The sequence below is a fragment of the Lepisma saccharinum genome, chromosome 2, assembly GCF_977018435.1.
Source record: "Lepisma saccharinum chromosome 2, izLepSacc3.1, whole genome shotgun sequence".
Lineage (NCBI taxonomy): Eukaryota > Metazoa > Arthropoda > Insecta > Zygentoma > Lepismatidae > Lepisma > Lepisma saccharinum.
In genome coordinates this window covers 158,269,825-158,290,742 of record NC_139230.1, presented here as the reverse complement: position 1 = coordinate 158,290,742, position 20,918 = coordinate 158,269,825, and the positions used below count along the sequence as shown (strand labels likewise).

Genomic DNA, 20,918 nt, shown 5'->3' with positions numbered 1-20,918 from the left:
TCGGTACAAAAACAGTCAATTTTGGGTTCAAAAGCGGTAAGTAAAATAAAATTTCGGTGTTATAGTTGTGAAAAACACGGATCAAAAGCAACATATAAAATGACATTTTGGTTTTAAAAGTTTGAACATAATGCAAAATTTGATTTAAAAACTGTACTCATTACAAAACAAACATAACCCTTCTAATATCATATTTATGTAGTTACCAGAGTATTAAGTTTGTTCCTGTATAAAGCGATCCATTCTTGTTTCTCAAATATTTATATCAAATAAATCAATTTTCAGTGAATTTCATAACTCACAGGATAATTCAAACTTCAGAAAGTGTCGCGTTGTTAAATAAACTCTAAATTTCATGTTTAAGAGTCTATTTCGCATCATTTCGTGACCTAACAGGGTAGAAAAATGAACCTCACAACTTTCAGAAACAATAAAAATTAACATTAGAATGTGTTACTTCACATTTCGTTTTTTCATCAAAAACAAAATATGCATGTCCCTAACAAAGGGATACAGGAAAACCTCGTTAATACGATATTGGTTAATACGAAGTACCCTTTAATCCGAAGTTCTTCCCATTCCCCAGCCGAAGAGATAGGATTTATAATGTATTTCAGTATGGATAAATCTAAATACGGATAATTTTTAATACGAAGTTGTTTACAAGACCCTTCCGCAAAACTGGTTTCGCTTAATTCGAAGTAGACACCTGCGTAAGTCGACAAGAGAAGATCAAATGTGGAGAGAGATTGGACGTTATTTTAACTTGACCTTGACATGTTTCCTTGTTCTAAGAGCTGCTGACAACTCGAGGGAAGCAGCCCGAAATGCCCGCTGGACATTGACATTCTTTGTCATTGTGCATGGGAGGTCAAGCTCTTTTCCCGTTGAATGCGCCACCTTGGAAATATTCACCAGTGCTAGATGAGAAATGTGAGAAGATCGCACGAATGTTCCAAAATACAAGACGCGTGGCGGCTGGAAGTCTCACCCATCTGTCTAGCTCTGAGCTCAAGATACAGCAATTTCCCATGAGCGAGCAACGTTTGGCCTGGTAGCCGACAACTTCCGGTGACCACTTTAATTAAAAGCGTGTTCTTTGTGCCCTGTAGAACTTCATAAAAAAAAGGGAAACTGTTACAGATAATCAAAGCTGCATAGGCCAACTAAAGATCGTCGACCCGCTTAATGCGTTGTCATCTAGGTTTCCCGCAAAAGTTCACATCGATCTTACCTATGTTGCAACTCCAGTTTCCCGCTTCATACGTTTCCCAACTGTGCCGGTCATAAAATTTGTCAAAACAGTGTTTTGTTGTCTGAGTGACTTCTCCCCTTTATCTATCAGCAAACGGGGGGGGGGGTCCATTGCTATTTTCTTGCTCGTGTGCGCACACGGGCTCCTTTCCTTTGGAGTCTCAAAAAAATCGAACAGTTCTGAATACCTTGTTGAAAACAAACAAAAACCCCATGATAAGTAAAAGAAAAGTGACCCCCTTCCTTCTCCTACAACAGCTCATTATCCGCCACTGGTGTGCATGGTAAAGTGATAATTGCAGAATTCAGGTCCCTCTTTCTTGTTTGAATGCAGCTGTCTGGATAGGAAATATTGCCCGTATTATTGTCTGTTGCATGGTAAAAGGTAATGCAAGGATCTTTTTTTTTCACACTGCTGATAAAAGTTCGTTGGACGTATTCGACAACAACTAGGTTATATTTAAAATGCTGATGATTTCCCTTCTGCCACCTGCTGCTCTAACTTCCAGCCGGTCTCATTGTGTTTACACTGCAGCTGGCGCCAGTGTTTAGTCTAGCCTCTGGAAAGCTCTTGCTTGCAGATAACTGCAATGACTCATCCAGTGCCAAGGAATAAGCTTCATTGTTTTGAAGCTCACAAAGCCATATAATCCCCCTTTGCTTCAGAACCATTAGCATGCTGCTGTTAAAAAAAAAAAAAAAAAAAAAAATGCGCAATGCTCAATGTAGGAATACGAGAGGAAAAGTTTTGGCGGAGCGAGTGTTTGACCTCCAGAATACTCCTGAAACCTACAATAACAATAAATTGTCGATTAATCTGAAAATATGCAAGTTTCGTAAAGCTTGTTTTTAGTTCATTTTATGCTGATGAGCTAAGCGGGACTAAATATACAGTTTCAAGTGGGATTCAAACCAGAGTGATTATCGAGTGCGGCACTGTTTAATGTGTCCTAGGATACACATTCTGTGCAAACAGATCACAAGTTGTGTGTTTTCTTTTTCAGAGTGGATTACAATGCAAGTTGAGGAAGAGTTTGAACTGATCCCTGCAAAGGGGGAGGGGGGGGGGGGACGAATATGAAGTTAACTGAAGCAAAGAATACGTGACTTTTTTACGATGTGTTTTAGACAGCCGAACCAGAACGAAATTTACAGCCCCGATGTTTTTGTTTTGTTTTGTGCCAGGGAATTGTCTCTTGCTCTCGCCAGTGTGACTACTGTCAAGATTCTTCTCAGTTTCACTTCTTGCAATAAACGAGATTGTTTTCCATTCCGTAGGTCTCCGTGCAAACGGGTTTCTTATGAACTAAAATTGTAAAACGGGTTTCTTATGAACTAAAATTGTAAGAATTTCGTGGAAGACCAACGACTTTGCACAATTAAAAGAAAATACCGTTTTTTATAAGACTTTTTGCCATGACATGCATCCCGTGCATAACCGGTTCTATAACTAGGCAGGATAAATGGTGTTAACAGTCTCCTTGGAATCTTTGTGTCCGCGTTAAGCTCCGTGTTCTCATTTTGTGTAACATTTTTTACACTTTCTTTAAAACGTACAATATTATTATATAGTACATATAAAGCTTATTTTCTGAGCTACCACCAAGTATAAAACATCCTTTGTGGGGGTAATTTATACTCTACTTTATTTACACCTGAAAACAGGCGCCATCTTGAAAAGTTTGGATAACTCGAAGTCGTTTAATACGAAGTTGACATTTTTGGTCCCTTGAACTTCGTATTAACATAGCTTTTCCTGTACTATTATATTACAGGATCAAACCAAAAATGTACATTAATTTTAAAATGTTGGAGAATATTTATGATTTTGCTTGTTCAAATTGAAAGCAGAGTTTCCTTGTTTTCTTTTTAAAGTTTGGAACACTGCAACATGTATTGTACAATATCTATAAAACTTGTATTTTAAATTATCTGTGGCATTTTTTGAAAGTGTTCAGTGGTTCTTTTCAGAATCTCCAACATGTTTTTAAACATTCATAGTTTCAAGTTCACTTTGGATAAGTTAATAGGCAACACAATGCCATCAGGGTGGTAGAGCAGGTGGTAAAATGCTGGCACATTACTCTCCAGAATAATGCAGGTTTGAATCTTACTTCCTTCATTTTGGGGGGTGAGATTTTGAGTGAACACAAACTAAGTACGAATCATAGTAATAATGTCATATGAAATTGTTTTAGAACACTAATAATTAACCCAATGCACACTTGGAGGAACATCGTCTTCTGCTCAGCATGTTTGATTTTTCACTGAAACAGCATCCATCATAAATTTAATGGTATTCAGTTGAAATGTGTGATTTTTTTAATCCATTCTTTGATTGAATATACAGCCACGGCATTCTTAGATATAAAGCAGTCTGAGCTATGTTAAAGGCACCAATGTCAGGACACTTTGACAATACATGTAATTAACAGAAAAATGGGGAAGAAAATATAAGAGAAGATGAAGGCACCACTGTTTGCTGATGATATGTAGAAATAGTGAATGAGGAGTACTGAAACAGTTTGATAGTTGGAATGTGAAACAGCTGAAATGAAATTCAGTGAAGAAAAGGGTGAAGTGTTAATAACAGCAAGAATGAAGCTGGAAATGTGCCAAAAATAAGGTTGGGGATAGAAGAGTTGAGAGTTTTCTTACAGTTTCTGTGCAATAAAATATGAAACTTAACACTGTTGATTAAACATAACTACCCTTAAAATACTTTCCCAGGTTTGTAGCTGTAAGTGAATAATTTTGTGACACGGGCGGGACAGACGGAACACTGCCTCTTCACTTAAGAAATTCACATTAATTTCTGTGAATTGTCAAATGATGAAAAATAAATTATTTAAGACAAAGAGGGAAGAGAGAATATTCTAGCGGATTTGATTTGAGTTGATGTTTAAAGTCCACTTTGTGCACAGTAAGGCCAGTTTAAAGTGGAATCCGAACCACTATGTGCCGCCACTGGTTATCGAAGAATATTCTAGTGGAGTTGAGGGGGACATGTAACAGTTAAAGGAGAAATTCATTGTTTTTGGTGCCACGGATGGAACACAATAGAAAACAAAAGTAAATCAAAAACTTAAAATAAACTAACAATATGTAAAAAACCTACTACTGTACCTTCTAACTTAATTATGAATACTACTTGAATTTTTATGCAATTGACGATTGCTTACTCACAAGATAGGACAAAGTAACAGCATTGCATTTCATTTTAAAAACTGAGGTTCAGGGGCACTTTCACATGGAATTAACAGAAAAGTGGGGAAGAATGGAATGTCCCTAATGTAAAACACACAATATATACACCTATAATTATGTATGGTAGAAACTTGGACAATGAAGGAGAGACAGAAGTAAATGCAGGCAGTGGCAATTAAATTCTTGAGGGATATACCAGGGAAAACCAGAAGAGAAGACTAAGGCATGAGATTTGACAGAGTTGGCAGTGTAATTGCAGGAGTGAATTTAATTTCGGTGGTTTGGACAAATGAAGAAGGCAGACCAGAAAGACTTTCAGTGACAGAATACACTACAAAAGGAGTGGGGGGGGGGGCATGATGTTGATGGCAAGCTAAGATAGTGGAGAGTGGGAAAGGAGACAAGATTGGAACAAAGTGGAAAGCAAAGAGTGGTGAAGAACAGAAGATGGAGAGGCTTGACTTCTATGCTGACTCAGCCAGAAACTGGAAATGATGAAGGAGGATGACTTCTTTGTTTAGCAGATTGAACACACCAATTCACCCCCACCTCCACTTACCATTGTTCAATACGATATGTTAGACTATAATTAGTAATTTATATGTAATATTAAGGGGCATGCAAATTTCTTTTTTGACAAAACACACAATGTGAAATAACACATTGTAGTGTTAATTTTTCATGTTTCTCAAAGGTGTGAGGTGCATTTTGCTACCACGTTTTGTCACAAAATGATACAAAATGAACTGCAAAATGCAAAATAAACAGCAAATTTAGGGTTTATTTATTGATGTGCCACCTTCTGAAGTCTGAATTATCCTGTAAATTATGCAAATCATGGAAATTGGATTAATTCTGCTTTAAATATTTGGGAAGCCAAGATGGACTAATTTACACAGGAATAAACTTAATACTCTCATAAATGTGCTATTAAAAATTAAATGTTAAGTATGTGTAATAAGTAGGGCTCGGAAGTTGAGGAAAAATCCTTTTTTTTCCTAGTGTCCTAAGACGAGTAAAAAAAAAAAAAGGTAAAGTGCTCCCCCGTGCATAGCACCATGCCTTGAAGGCGTATAGGGGGTGTTGGGGTCCGAAGACGAGGCTCAACATAATACATGTTCATTTTGGGTCATTGTAGGCCAGAAAAAGGTGGGTTTTATTTGTCCTTTTTTGCATTTTCGGTGTTTTTTTGACTTATTCGTCATTTTTTAGCCTTTTTTTTAGGTGACAACAGCTTTTTTTTGCAACTTCACCTTCTTTCGACTAAGTTTTTCCTGCCCATTCTCAATTCGAATCATCATCACTTCATCACCTCTTAAACATCCTTTCTGTAGTAAAGAAATAAAAAAAAAGAGAAATAAATATATTTGAACCATCCCTGAAATGAGATAATTTTTTTTTGGATGACTGAAGCAGGTACGGTACAAGGTCCTTTAACCTGTAAGGTCGTGCTGTAAGTGGCAACTTTCTCTTGTTTTGAAGCTTTCAGCACGGTGTATACGACCAGACAGCACACACCTGCAAAGATCTCAAGTGAGATAAGGAGGTGCCACGCATATTCATTAAATATGTAATTAAAACTGAAGTTATTAATTAATTTGGATCACATTTATACGTCCTTTTTTCAGTTTTTAGATCTTTTTATAGGTCTTTTTTTTGGCAATTTGTAGGTCTTCAACTTCCGAGCCCTAGTAATAAGTATATATTTTAAATCAAATTTAGGTTTTTATTCACCATTTTAACACAGAAATGACATACTATATACCACTTTTGTTCCTGAAATATACCAAGTCTTATAGCCATAGTTCCAACCAAGTTTTTTTTCTTTTTTTTAAGGATGTAAAAGCTTAAGATCAAGGTAAAATAAAGAAACTAAAGATAAAGACAACCACCATCAAGAGGTAATCAGTTATTCTGAAATATTATTTTTACCTGCACTAGGAATAAATTTTGATCTTAGATGATGCCACAGATCACCTGTACCAGGGAGATCTAGATCTAAAGCCAACTCCAGCACCGAAATCCCCAAACTGAACACATCTGCAGCTTTAGAAAACATCCCATCCATGAGCTCTGGTGCAAGGTATTTGGAATCACCTTCAACTGCATTCCGCAAATCATTCTGAAAGAATTTTAGGAAACATACTTTTACTACATAAAATTTGTCCATGTAATCACTCTCATTGCACATAAAAATAATTGTTTATGTACCTACTGTTCAGGGTGTCCATTCCTCCCCAAAGGCCAATGGTACATCCCACCCAAATCATATCGTAATCCCTACAAAGTATTGCATTGCAACAGTGTCTACCGAAAGTAACTTTTTCCTTAGCTTTACTGAACACTAAACTTGATCTGCCCCTCCTCCCTAAACAGGGGTGCCCATCACAACTTAAGATAAAGATAGAAAATTCAACCTTGGCAAACCAAATAACATACTCCAGCCATATGACCGATTCAATTATTTTTTCACGGGACATTACAGAATCCTAGCTAGAAATTCTTAAGCTCAGGGCGATAATATAATACAGTTCCACTTTCAAACTCACCCCCCTCCCCTAGTTTTCTTGGGCTAAATATAATTATTTTAGTAACCCATAACAACAATTATGGGGATTTTATCTTCAGTGCAAATTAACAATTTTGTTTACTTGAGTAAAATTCAAATTAATTATTTTAAGATCTCCATCAGTGCAGGGTGTTTCAATAAAAAGGTAACTGAACATGGTGTGTTTTGGATACTTTCAGTTACATTTTTATTGAAACACCCTGTACAAAACACTAAGTTGCTGACCAATGCTGTTTATATAAAGATTTAAAAACACTTTACATGTAACATTTCAACCATGTATCAGGGTCTTCCTCATTCTAAGAACTAAACTATATATATATATAGTATATATATATTTTTTAGTTCAGTTCTTTTAGATTAGTTTTGTTCTTAGTCTGAGGAAGACCCTGATACAGGGTTGAAGTGTTTTCAAATCTTTATACAAACAGCCTTGGTCAGCAACTAAGTGCTTTTAATATGGACACAAGGCTTAATTATATTACCCAGTACAAGCAAACAGTTAGTTAATGATAACTATGTTTAAGTTTCATATTCTACATTGAATATATAAACAGAACCTTACTTCTTTCAGATCAACTATGAGTCCAAAATCTCCTAACTTGAAAGTTCCATCAGAAGTAACAAAAATATTTTCCAGCTTAATATCAAGATGGATGAGGTGATTGTCATGAAGATGTTTCAGAGCCTGAAATAAACAAAACAACACATGAAGAACATAAAACTTATAGAAGTGATGTTTCTTAGGTTATAAAATGTCCAGGTTTTTCAAAAATAAATTTAGATTTCTCAGCAGGGTGGCTATTTTAAGACCGTGATAAAATTCAAGTATAATTCCCAGTTTTCAAGGGGAACTTTCCAAACATTCAAGGTAAAAAAATTAAGGGTACAAGCAAGAGTTTCCTCTATTTCAACCTTACTTATTACCCCACCCCCCAAATTTATATTAACAATACAAAGGGTCTTTGTGGTTCCAATGTGTCCAAAAGTTCTAATTCAATTCAACTGAAAGATGAGCTTTGTGGTTCTTGTTAAGTGACTTGAGTTCGGCGTCTTCAGGTGGTAATATTCAGAAAATGCCCTTCCAGAAGAAGTACCTGGGGGGGGGGGGGTAAGGAGGAGGGCTGACCACATCAACTCCAGTATGACCAAGATCGAGAATGTATGAAGCTCCATCCTCCACACCTTCTGTATTCCTGAATGGCTGTGCAATGTAGTCACCAGCAAAAAAAATGGGACACCTAGATTCCGAAAATACTAGTTTGCCTACAAGGCATTGTGTATGTTGCATAAATCTACGGGGCTGGTAGACGTTGCCATTGAAAATTAGCTATTAAAATCCACTTACCACCATAGTGTTAGGCAACACATATAACGCCTTGCAGGGAAGTGAGTATTTCAGGATCTATATGTCACATTTTTATTGCCAGTGACTGTACAGGGAAAAACTACCTTTACAATATTTCTTGTGTTACAAAGAACATAGTTGCACTCATTCACTCTAGGCTATCAGGGCCTCCCCCATGGTGCAGTGGTAGCGTCATTGCCTTGTAATCAAGGGGTCCCGGGTTCGATACCCGGTGGAGGCACAAGTGGTTCGGATCCCACTTTAAACTGTAGGTCCAGTCCCGATTAGCCTTACTGTGCATAAAGTGGACTTAAAACACCAACTCAAACCAAACCAAAACTCTAGGCTATCATCAATACAAAATTCTTCACTATTTACAAATAAGCAGTCTAAATTTTATTGCACTTAATATCTTTTAATGCCTCTAACATGTCACTTGACCTTGAACGACCCAGGTACATTGACGTCAAATATCGTGTCTTTACTTCCTCAGAATCGTTGTCCCAGAACCTAACATGTACATCCATGGTTGCCGCTGGGCTACTTTGTTTAGGGAATCATCAAATCCAATGACCAACGATTCACACTTCGAAAGTTTCTCAAGTGAAAAAAGGCGCAATACCAAAAGCAATGGTATAACCTATCAGATTTCTGCAGCTGCAATTTTTCGCGATATCGTCGGGAAACATGACACTGAACAAATTTACATTTCGGCCTGCAGTTCGCAGAGAACTTTGTGTCATTGCGGTCTGAATGCACCACAATATTACAGCTTTAGTTACACTGTCATTCAACAGGAATGCCTTTAGTCCCCGTGGTTGCACACATTATCGGAAAAGGAACTGGATGAAGCAGGTTTAAAAGTTGTATCCTTCTTCGATGAATTGAGTTCTTCACTTGTGACAGGGAATATTTTCCTGTTCACTTCCTTCAACTTGCACTCACAAAAACTTTAATCGAGGTACTTATACTTTGACTCGTCGACATGGTTTTGTGCTTAATGCTTTCCACATGGCTCGACAAAGCACAACGACCCATATTGCTTAAAGTAAAAATCTTGCAGCACAATTTACACTTGGCCGAATGTAAATCATTTGGCACTTTTTCTAGCCATGATGAAAAACAAGGCTTCTGCAGCCAGTTGACTTGAAAAATTGAATTTTTCTGTGTCATTTTAACAGGTCGAGAACACGTAACACGTTCTGCAGCATAATTTCACCCTTCTGTCATTGTCTTGTGAATGGTAATACGTCTCAAAATTTCTCGACACCTGAACATGATTGGCCAAATGACGTCACGTGGCAGCTGGGTCACGTAGCAGATGCCTCTGCTACTGCTCTCGTAATGCATGCAAGAGCAGTTTCAGCCGTCCAGTTTATAGTCTCTATACATTGGTGTACGCTGGCGTCTGTGGTGGAGGAAAGAAGCACAAGGTAACTCGGCAAACAAACTTACAAAATACACTACTGAAAAATTTATTGAAATAGTATTTTGATAAATTACTGTTACTCAAGAATTCACACGACTTTTGATAAGTTTGAAGTAATTTAAAAATCTTAATTCATGCAGAAATTAAAATTCCCTGACAATTCCCGCTTCTCCCGGTCACTAATCACCCTGAAAATAATATTTACAGTTCTGGAAAGTAATACTAGACTTGCTGTTTCTATCCTAAATAAATATAAATGATGCAAAATAATGGTCTATCTTTGATATTGTACTCATACAAAAATGTTCACAGTTTTAGAAATGATACATTGTTCATAAAAATAAGTTTGAAACCAATGACACTTAAGCAAGGCAAGCTAAAATAAGGAAAGCCTGCAAGAGAAGTTGAAATAGGAATATATAGCAATTATCCTAGCCTACCAACATTATACATTTGTCCTACCACGAGTTCAGAGAAGAATTCTGTTTTATACAGATGTTTTCCAACGTAGCTTTATTTTACTTCCTCGACAAACAAAACCTAAACTGTGAAAAACAAGCCTCAGAACATTTATTATGTAAATATTAAATGGGATCTGGATTAACAAAAGTTGCAATTTTTCACATCTAAGGAGCAAAATTCCCGCAGAATTCACAGAGCCAATAATTCATGTATAATTCCCAGAATTCAAGGAATTCTCAGTGAGTAGCCACCCTGCTCAGGTTATGGAAGTAAAAATTTCTAAGGTTGAAAAGATGAAACAACTGCTCAAAAAAATTAACTGTGCAAATGAAATTAGTTAATATATTGTCATTCCAAAGTAATGTTCACTGTCTTGCGACCAGAAATCGAAAGTTTTGTATTAAAAAGCACTTATTCAAATGAATAACATTCACTCAACATTGTTCAGATTAACTCTTTCACTGCGGGATTTTGGAATGCTGATATAGCTTTACAGTGGCATGCCCAAGGGGGTGGGTGGGAGGGGTGGTATGGTCTCATAACCCTTCCAAGTCCATCACTCAATAAAAAGAGTTCAAAACAGGAACGATGGTGACTACAAAAAGTATATGTACCCTCACCAACTTTCAAAAATCTGGGGCATGCCACTGAGCACAAATGATCCTTGTTGCCATTGTTGTTTACATACACATGGTTCTTCTACACATTCTTCATTTGCTTAGAACCAAAGCAAGTTATTTCCTTCAAAAATAGTCCAAATGTCTAGATGGCAGCATGTTCTGGTAATGTTTTTCCTTGTGGAGCGACTTCGCTTGACACCAGCAGCAAAGAGAAAATGTTAAATTGACTGCAGTCGCTTTCCGTAAGTTGCACATATTGAAGCAAATCAACTGAAGTCCCTAGCCGCAGTGAAAGAGTTAAAGATTATTTTCATTCTCAAATCCTGGTAAGTGTAAAAAATTCTTGATTTACCTGGAGTTTACAGGTTTGTATATGAATTTTCAAAAATATATGACCTATCTCTTGTAGGTTGATTTCCCTGACATTTCCAGGTCAGCAAGAGCCTTGTATTGGTAGCATTAGCTTTACTGCTCACCATGATGCTGTTTCAGAAAAGTAATTGATGCTGGTAGCAATGATTTTAAACTGTAGGCCCAGTCCCGATTAGCCTATCTGTGCATCAAGTGGACTTAATCTTCAATTGACTTTCATTTTCTAGCAAATGTGAAGGAATCTAACCCAACAAAAACACCATAATCAAATGAGAATGGCGACAGAGGCCATTAAAAATAATGAAGTCGAGAAAAATTACAAGGGAGTCAAATGCACACTTTTAAAGTGTAACAAAAATTCCAAAAAGCACTTCATTGTGCTGTACCTTGGGAACAGTGATAGTTTGAAGAGTGGCCGAGAGGTGACAGACAGCATGGTAGATTTTTGTCATTTAGCATCGCTTTTCTGCAACTTTTGGCTAATCAGGCAATGAGGATGAGTGATGATATGATTAAATTGAGAAAGGGACACTCACAAAGGAACACCCATGCCCAGGCCAGGATTAGAACCTGGGACCTTGTGTTGAACACCTATTGCAATCCATGAAGACTATGACGAAATATTATACCTTTCGCATTCAATGAATTTCAAGTTAAAATATATTTAAGGTTTTCATTTGATTCCACTGTATATGTGGAAAAATTAAGTACATTGCACTCTTTGCAACTTCTTATTTGACCGGCCTGAAAGAATTCTAAGTCCCAAATTCGTAAATTTAGCAACATTGCACTTCGGCACCAGCTGAGAGTAGCCAACTTCGAGTTGGTCCCTCCACTAGGCGAAAAATGCTGCATGAGAGGTTTTCAATTTCGAACATTCCATGAACTTAGAAACTGTAACCCGCTATTATAATACACATCAAACAGAAATACTAAATTGAATAAAGAACTTTGAGGAATTTTTACGATTCTGCATGCTCGACTTGAAATCAGAGGGGTTTGAAGCACTGAATAGAGTTTTTCTCCACCAGGAGGAAATTACCAGAAATCACAAAAAAGTTTGTGCAGAAAGAAGCAAATTTATGAGGACTTTATGCAACATTTTATTTACAATACCTTGCATAATATCAAACAGTTCTCAAAATCTAATATTTTTCAAGACTTGTCGAGAAAATGTGCTTGGAACATTGGAAAGTGGGTGCTTTCATAAACATCAATGTATTTTTAAGGGTATGTTGTCAGTAAGTTAATGTAGAGCAGTAGGTCAAATGCTGGTATCCTTACTTTTTGTCATGCATGAAAGGTCGCAGGTTCAAATCCCACCTTTTCTTTTCTGAACAGAGACCGTTCATATTAGAACATTTAAAAAATAAATCCGATGGACACTTTGAGGGATGTCCCTTCTGCGAATTTTTCCCCTTAAAAGTTTGATTACCAGAATTTAAGGTTAAAGCTTTTTTCCTTTAGCTATTCTTCATACGTTCTGTGAACACACACACATTATGATTAATTCACATATCACATATATGTATTAGCATGCAAAATGTCACGTTATTTAAGTTATGTATTGTTTATGCTCTTCACCGAAACCTAAAATATTGATTATTTTGATATACTAACATACACACATACAAGTATGTTAAGCAGTGATGTAGTGCATTACTGTAACGAAGGAGAGAGTTTAATGAGTTCAAATTGCTAAGATTGTTAATTTTATGCCCATTCCTTCGAAATGACTGCTGTTAAATCCCCTCGCCTCCATCTTTTGATGAGTCTAAAACTAACAGTAAATCGCCAATTAACATAAGTAAATGGTTAATGCGATGGATGGCCGATGCAATAAAAAACTACTAATAACTATTTATATAGTGAGTGACAAACAAAAAATTCAAAACCTGAGAATGATTGTTAATTCTCCACTGCTTTGTATCCACAATATTTCTGGCCTCCCCTATGGTGCAGTGGTTGCGTAGTTGCCTTGCAATCAAGGGGTCCTAGGTTCGATACTCGGTGGAGGCACATAGTGGTTCAGATCCCACTTTAAACTGTAGGTCCAGTCCCGATTAGCCTTACTGTGCATAAGTAGACTTAAAACACCAACTCAATCCAAAATATTTGTCTTATTTCAACAGAAAGTACGAGTATCAGATTTAACAGACTTTCCACTAAATTCGCAATATTCAAAACAACCACCATTAACTCTACGTAACTGGATTCTGCGCATTCCACATGGCATGTGATTTCCACCTACCATCAAAATAACTTCCTCTTACTATTTCCTTTCACCTCGTGAAATACAGAGACCAATGTTAACTTTTTAACACTGTGGATAAACTTCACACCCAACGCTATACTCCTGAAAAAAAAATCTTCTTAGATGGAGAATTGAACGTACGACCTCCGTGTGTGGATCAAGCATGCAACCTCTTCTCCAGGTAGCTCATGTTAAAATTGGCTATCAGTTTGAAAAAAAAAAAGTTCACACATAATGTCATGTCTATAATTTCCTCATGGCAATTTTTACTTGAAAAAAAATCAGCAAAAATTGAGAAATGCTGAAAGGGAAGAATGATGAACATTGGTACTTTGTCACATTTTGTAAATTGTGTGTAAGTGCTGAACAAACAATTCTTCAGTTACAATTTTTTTTCTTGTTTGTTGAAAGTAGGAACACGAAAGCAAAAAGAAGCCACTTGAACTCTCCGGTTGCCAAGATACTTCAGCCTTTCTTACAAATACTGTAGGAAGAGAGAGAGAGAAGAGGGGTATATTGAATGTATGAAATATAAAATGTGTGAAATTAAAACAATGGAAAACCTTGCAAGTGCATCCTAACAAACTTCAAACCATGAAAAATCTATTTTCTTGGTGGAAAACAAAGTGATTTTCAAAATATGAAACTGATTATTTCTGTATTATAAAGTGGAGATGGGACGAAAGCAAGGAAAATTGACGTAAGCCACCTCATTAGCTCCAACTTTTTCAATGGTTATAATTAGTAATTAGAGTCCCAAAGTTGATGCAAGATCAACTCTTATTCTGAGCCTAAAAAAAAAAAAAAAAAAAAAAAAAACCTGACGTCAGTTTTCCTTCAGTTAGACCCAAAAAACACTTCTTATTTTGCATTTTTTTCCTTTTTTGCATTTTTGAGGTTTATTTTTCTCCTCCCTTGTTGTTTCATGAACTTTAAATGCATTTACTATCAAAAATTATATATTTAAATTTCCTGACATGGTCTTTTTAGCAATTTGCCGTGTGTGTGTGTATTTGTATTGTTGTTTTAAGCCTATTTTATGCAGATTGGCTAATTGGGACTGGACCTTCAATTTAAACAGAAATCCGAACCACTGTGCAATTAACCTCCACCGGATATCAAACCTGGGACACCATGATTACAACATCCTGTTTAAGAACTTATATATATGACATATAAATAAATTCCTAATGTGTGTTAACATAACTTTTCACAGCTGAATGTAAAGAAAGGTCTTGCCAAAAATCCTGCCAAGCACTGAAAAATCAAGGAGATGAGCAGAAACATTCCTCGAGGTATGCATCACATAAATATTTGCAGTGATTTAATATAATCTTATTCTTATATTACATTATTAAACACTTCATACTTGGTAAATAACAATAAAAAAAATAAAAGAATCAGCAGAGGGTGGGATTTGAACCTATGATGTTTCGTTCCTGATGAAAAAGTATAACAAGATGACCGACTAACCAACTGCTTCAGGAGATTACTAACGTGAAACTCTGTAAAACAAGTAGATCTCAGTTGAAAGAAAATTGTTTGGGAGTTCCGAACCATTTTTCACCACAGATCAAGGAAAAGACGCACTTTGCAGAATCGTCCGGTATTGCGCAAGGTATCTTTACTGTATTTTCACCTAAAATCGAGAGAAATTAGCCTCATTGCATTCAAATGTGTTGGCAATTCTCTCCAGGTGGAGGAGAACCAGTTCAGTGTTTCAAACCGCACATAAATTCCCCTATTTCCAATTTCAGAACACAGAATCGTAAAAAAATTAACATTCGTATTTCCCATATACGATTTTTGTTTAATTGCATATTGTATTACTTGGTTTAGGGTTTCTAACTTCATAGAATGTGAAAGAATGAAAGAAGTTCTCACGAGTGTTCTAATTTAAAAAGAAAAACTGTTGCTAAGTTGGATACTCTGAAGTGCTATGTTGCCAAATTTACAAATTCAGGACTTTTGAATTTTTTCTGGGTAGACAAATAAGGTGTTTTACGAAGAGTACATGTTTAAGAATTTTACTGTTAACTTTGATTAGGATAGGTAATGATGCTAATGCACATGAAAGGAAAAAGAACACAAACAACTTTTAATTTGTATATTACTTGTTTACTTGCCTCATGTTATTTCTCTGTAACTGTAGTTCTGTACTATTATTTCATCATTATTATTAACACGGAAATGGATTTTTCTTTATTATTGTTTTTTCTTTTACATATTTTGACATTATTTTTGCCACTTTTGGTAGATCATGATGATAAGGATGAAAGATAATTCAATGAAATGAACAAATGGACACTCACAAAGGAACACCCATGCTTAGGCCAGAACTTGAACCCAGGCACAGTAAGGATTAAAACAGATAACTGAAACGTTTGCATATTGGCAGTCAACAAATAGTGAAAAAAATCTGAATTACGTTTAACCAGTAAATGATGTGGTTGCAACCATTACTATTACATAACACTCACCTGTAGCACATCATACAAGCATTTCCATACAACTGCTTCCGGGATTTCATGACTTCTTTGAGCAAATGTTTGCAGGCTCATCTCGCATAATTCCAACTGTATATACAGAAAACCTGCTTCTTCCCATGCATTATGCATAGTTACACAATTTTGATGCTGGGAAATCTGCTCATTTCTCTGGACCTCCTGCAGTTTATATCTCCTACAAAAGTGAGTTAAGCCAACGGTAACTTGCTTTACTTACGAACAAATACATAAGAACTTTTTGCTTCTACCTTGAGTTAAAAGTTGAAAAGGAATACACATAAACTGCCTAAATCTCACACGTCACCTTATACATCATGCAGTTAACCCATGAAGTACTATGGACGTTGATAATCACACAACTACTGTGGTGGGGTCTGTCGGACTGTTGTTTTGATTTTGAACCATGGACGATTTTTTTTTTTTACTATTTTCAATTTCTAGATTGTTTCTCATGACTTGACATGTTTAACCAAAATTATTGTAAAGCAATTTTTAATTATTATTGTTTAGTAGAGATGGGACAGATTAATTGGTACTCTATCAGTATCAGCCAATATAGGCATATCAAATGTATCGGTAAAATTACCAATCCAATATACCTATAATTATCTTATAATTTAGTGCAAAATTCTGCCATTTTGTTATAATTTTTATGGATAATCTACATACCCTACTTTTTAAAAAAAGTAAATGTCTAAATATGCAACTTAATTTGCACTGCAGTCACCTGGAAACAAATGTTTATTAAAGAGGTCATGGACTATTTATTCATCCTGCACCGAAGCCATGCAGTCTAAGGCGTCAGACTTTGGGCTCCGGTTATGGAATGCATGCAGGTTTGAGTCTCGTGGGAGAAGCATAACAACATTTCTCCTTAGACTTCGGTTTGTGCATGGGACCAGTGGCCACCCATCATCATGAGGAAATTGGAGATCTATGAATGAGTAGTGTAACCCGGTCATGAAAACCTACAACAACTGGGGGTTCGCTGTTCCACCTTGGCAGATGGGAGTGAGGCCGGCAATCAGTAGGTAGACCCTGGCCCTCACAGGCTGTTGCAACATGGGTTATTATTTTATATCATGAACTATTCAAGATCTTCTATGACCATTTGGAATTTTATATCGGATCAATAGAATATCGGTTATCGGTAAATTTTACATCAGTACTCTATCAGAATTGGCCAAAATTTCATATCGGCCCATCCCTATTGTTTAGTTAAAGAAACATAATGTACCGTATTTACTCAAAATTTTCCCCCCTCAAAACTGTGGTGCGTATTATGCATGGAATAATTACGACAGCCAACATGAAACCGTACAGAGTCATTCCACGATTTTTTGACACTTTCATTGATTTTTCATGTTTACGGAACCCTATTATGATTTTGTGACACTTTCATTGGTTTTTCATGTTTACGGAACCCTATCATGTTATATATCGTTGTAAAGTTTGAATTCTGTAGTTTCTGAATATGGCAACGGTATTCCATTCAAGATGGCGACACTAATGTGTAATGCAGCTGAAATAAGCTCATCACAAAATGAACGAATGTTCTGATTTTTATGGTACTTTGGATGAAAGGAAAGACAAAAAAGAAAATTATAATTAAAATGTATTACTGGCTAAATAATATGACACACATGGAGTGTCTATATGCCTTAATGGAAGAAATCTTGTGCTGCTAACTGCTAGTTTGAGGGTCCTGGTGCCTCCTATAAATGTTACCGTAGTCATGGGAAAGTGTATATTTTGAAGTTTTTTTTTAGAAAAAGTAAAGAGGAAATGAGCAAAACCACGTATAAAAGTTTAAAGCCATGTCCTACAATTTTTAACTTGTAATGTAGTGTTCTGCGGCACCAAAAAAAGCAGTGCCATTCTGGCAGAATTCGAGCATGTACTGCCCATCTCATGGGATGTGTATTGGTGGTATTTTTTGGGCTAGAAATAACAGAAAATAACTTCCTAAGCACTGCAAATCAATAATGTAATTTTGATCTTGCTTTCTACTATTACAGAATAAATAAGGTGGTTAAAGAGTGAAAACTTTGAGATGCTAAACACAGTGGAGGGAGAGGGGAAGGTGGCATGGGTTGGTAAGTTATTGCTCAAACAAGAGGATATTCTCCTCTTGGTCCACATAGCAACAGGTGACTCATTGAACAGGAATGATGTAATTCATTGTTGATCAGCATAACAGCTTTACGACCTACAACTACAAAAGCCATTTCTTGAACCTGGATTGTACTGCACATTATATATGAGATATAACTGTTTGTCGCTTTTCCTTATCAAAAACCAGGGTGTGCAGGCATTATACATGCATAAATACAGTAATTTATGCAAAGGGGGAGAAAACCGGTCAAAAATTGCAAACATTGGCTTCTTTATTTTACTTTTCTAAATTCTTAAAATGTCTACATTTCTATGTTGTAGGAAGAGCAAAAATTCAAATTAATATGTAATATTTTGCTTAAATTGAAAAACATTAATGAGCCATTGGAAGGACAGCGTTAACAAATATAATTCAATAAGATTTGAACAAAGGAAAGACCTCGTGATCTTGACAGTGTGCAGACAGCACCCCAACTGAAAGGTATGGATGGGTAGTTGTTCACTTGTAGTTGGAGCGGTGTGAGAAATAAAGTAAAATATTCAAAGCGGTCCGAGAGATGGTCCATAGTAGTTAAGGGTTAAATTAAAAATAAAAAAATCTCCCAAAAAATGAATATCAAGGAGGCTAATCCAAAAGGAAGGCAAAATTCTAGTCATACATAATAGCAAGGATAAATTGCCCAAGCTTCAGCTGGGAAAAAATGTTGCATTGATTCCTGTTAAAAATATAAAAATTCAGGCTTTTATTTCCTTTTAAGGCAGAGCTTTTCTCAGTATTTCTGTTTATCACTTTAACTGCCAGGCTGAATTTTGATTTCATGTTCATGATGATACATGTTCTTTCCACATATAGTCTTAGTACTTTTCTGATCCAATGTTACAAAACAGAATAGAAGTATTCACACTAGGATGGCAACTATGAGATTCCAGTAGTATCTGCTTCCAGACAGCACATCTCAAGTAGCTAAACCTATTTCAGTGTGAAAGAAATACTATCACTTTTCTCGGGTTATTTCCCTGTGCTGTAATAAAGTAAGTAGCAGTCCCTGCTGTCCCAATAAATATCTGTCAGCAATGGACCTTATTTAAGTGTTATCCATCTATGCCCACAGTCCATTTTCATAAAATCTGTGTTTATAAGGTATCATGGATCCTTACCTTAAGAAAAAAAGGCATTCTTTGAAAATGTTTTCTCATGGGGGTTTAGTAACTGCAATTAATATATATACAGTGCAAAGGAAAAAGGAAGTAATATTCCATGGAAATAAAATGAAAAAAAAAAAAAGATAGCACACTTTATTATCTCTTGTTACTGAGACAGATTGGATTCATTTGTGTGTGCTTACCTTCCTTCTGTTATTTAAATTAATTCCTCACTAATAGTCCTATTGTTTCTTAACTGAAGTAACTATTTCCTTTCATGCAGTACATACCAGGTTGTGAAATAATTCAACAAATGACACAAAAATTTCTTAACTTCAACGATGTACAACAAGTAGACTATTCAAAATGGGATGAAAATGGTAACTGAATGAATGCTTATGATATCAAAATGCAATAATGATTTTACTTGTTTTTTATTTTCTAATCTTGAGATGGGGCATCATAACATTGCAAAGCTAGTGACACAGGTTCTGTGGTTCACAGCTTTGAACAGCCAATTACATAAAGGTGTATTTGTCTCACTTGCTGATACATATGAAACGAATTGAACAATTACCATCCTAGTACAAATGGCCATGTGTGCTGAGTAACTGACTCTTTCAAAACAGAAAAACAATGTAAAAGGTAACAATTCCAGAGCAGAAATTGTAAATGCAAGTATACAAATATATATTTGTACTGTTTCTCTTACTTTGCAGATAAATATGAATGGAAGTTACATGATTTTCCCATTCACAGAGTAGGAAATATATTTCTGATGATATACACATACATTTCACCTACAACTTAAAAGAAAACGTTAACGGCTGGATATTACTATAACTTTAAATATCTCGACAACATAACTGATAATATCTACACACATGACAAAATAATAGAACTTTAAAGTATATGAAAGCAGAAAATAGAAACTAGAATCTACATACCTATCCGAGTCATTCTTGAAGGCATCTATTGATTTCTTCACAGCATAATATTTTCCATCATCCTTGCTTTTCACTTTGAATACTTCACCAAATGACCCTTCACCTAACTTGTAGATGAGGTGAAAGCATTGATCAAAATAGGAGACTTCACTGCTCTCATCATACAGGCTGCTCAAGGTTGCTAAATGCCACTTAAGGTAAATAACTACTCAAGAAAAATGTCTACTACTTATAAGACATCACTGATCTAAAAGGATAAATTAATCACTCATTAATATGCCATGGTGCAATTGACAGCAATGACTATGGCAGGAAAATTGTACATTGTTGTTTTCTTTATGATTTGGCATACACAGGAGATCACACAACCCACACATCTCCCAACTACATGCTGGAACAAACTAGGCACTGTCAATATCATCAATGTTTCAAAGCCAAGCACTGGCAGACAACTGCCAGAGCAAAAAATCAGGCAAAGTCAGGATTGGTTCAGTAACTCAGTGACAGGGAAATATGCCAGAGACCTGGGTTTGAGTCCTGGTGGAGCCTCCATTTTTTGCTAAAATTGCAATTTTTAATTCTTTTTTATTCTACACCCTGTTTTGTTTTAAATGAATGGAATAAAATAAAAATGTGCTCATGTAGAAGCAAACTCTGTCTTTGTGTATTGGTGATTTTATTTCAATTTATG

General features: G+C 35.9%; 1 protein-coding gene across 2 annotated transcripts in view; it reads right to left on the bottom strand.

The window, feature by feature from the left end:
* The window catches only part of LOC145984156 (membrane-associated tyrosine- and threonine-specific cdc2-inhibitory kinase-like), a 107,391-nt gene that overhangs the window by 47,054 nt on the left and 39,419 nt on the right, over window positions 1–20,918 (bottom strand). For both annotated transcript variants that reach the window (XM_083117635.1, XM_083117636.1), the window contains exons 3-6: window positions 20,228–20,408; window positions 15,996–16,197; window positions 7,596–7,718; window positions 6,394–6,583 (exon numbers count right to left, since the gene is read on the bottom strand). In XM_083117635.1, the coding sequence (XP_082973761.1) occupies window positions 6,394–6,583; window positions 7,596–7,718; window positions 15,996–16,197; window positions 20,228–20,408 (696 nt within the window). The remainder of the gene's footprint in view (window positions 1–6,393; window positions 6,584–7,595; window positions 7,719–15,995; window positions 16,198–20,227; window positions 20,409–20,918) is intronic.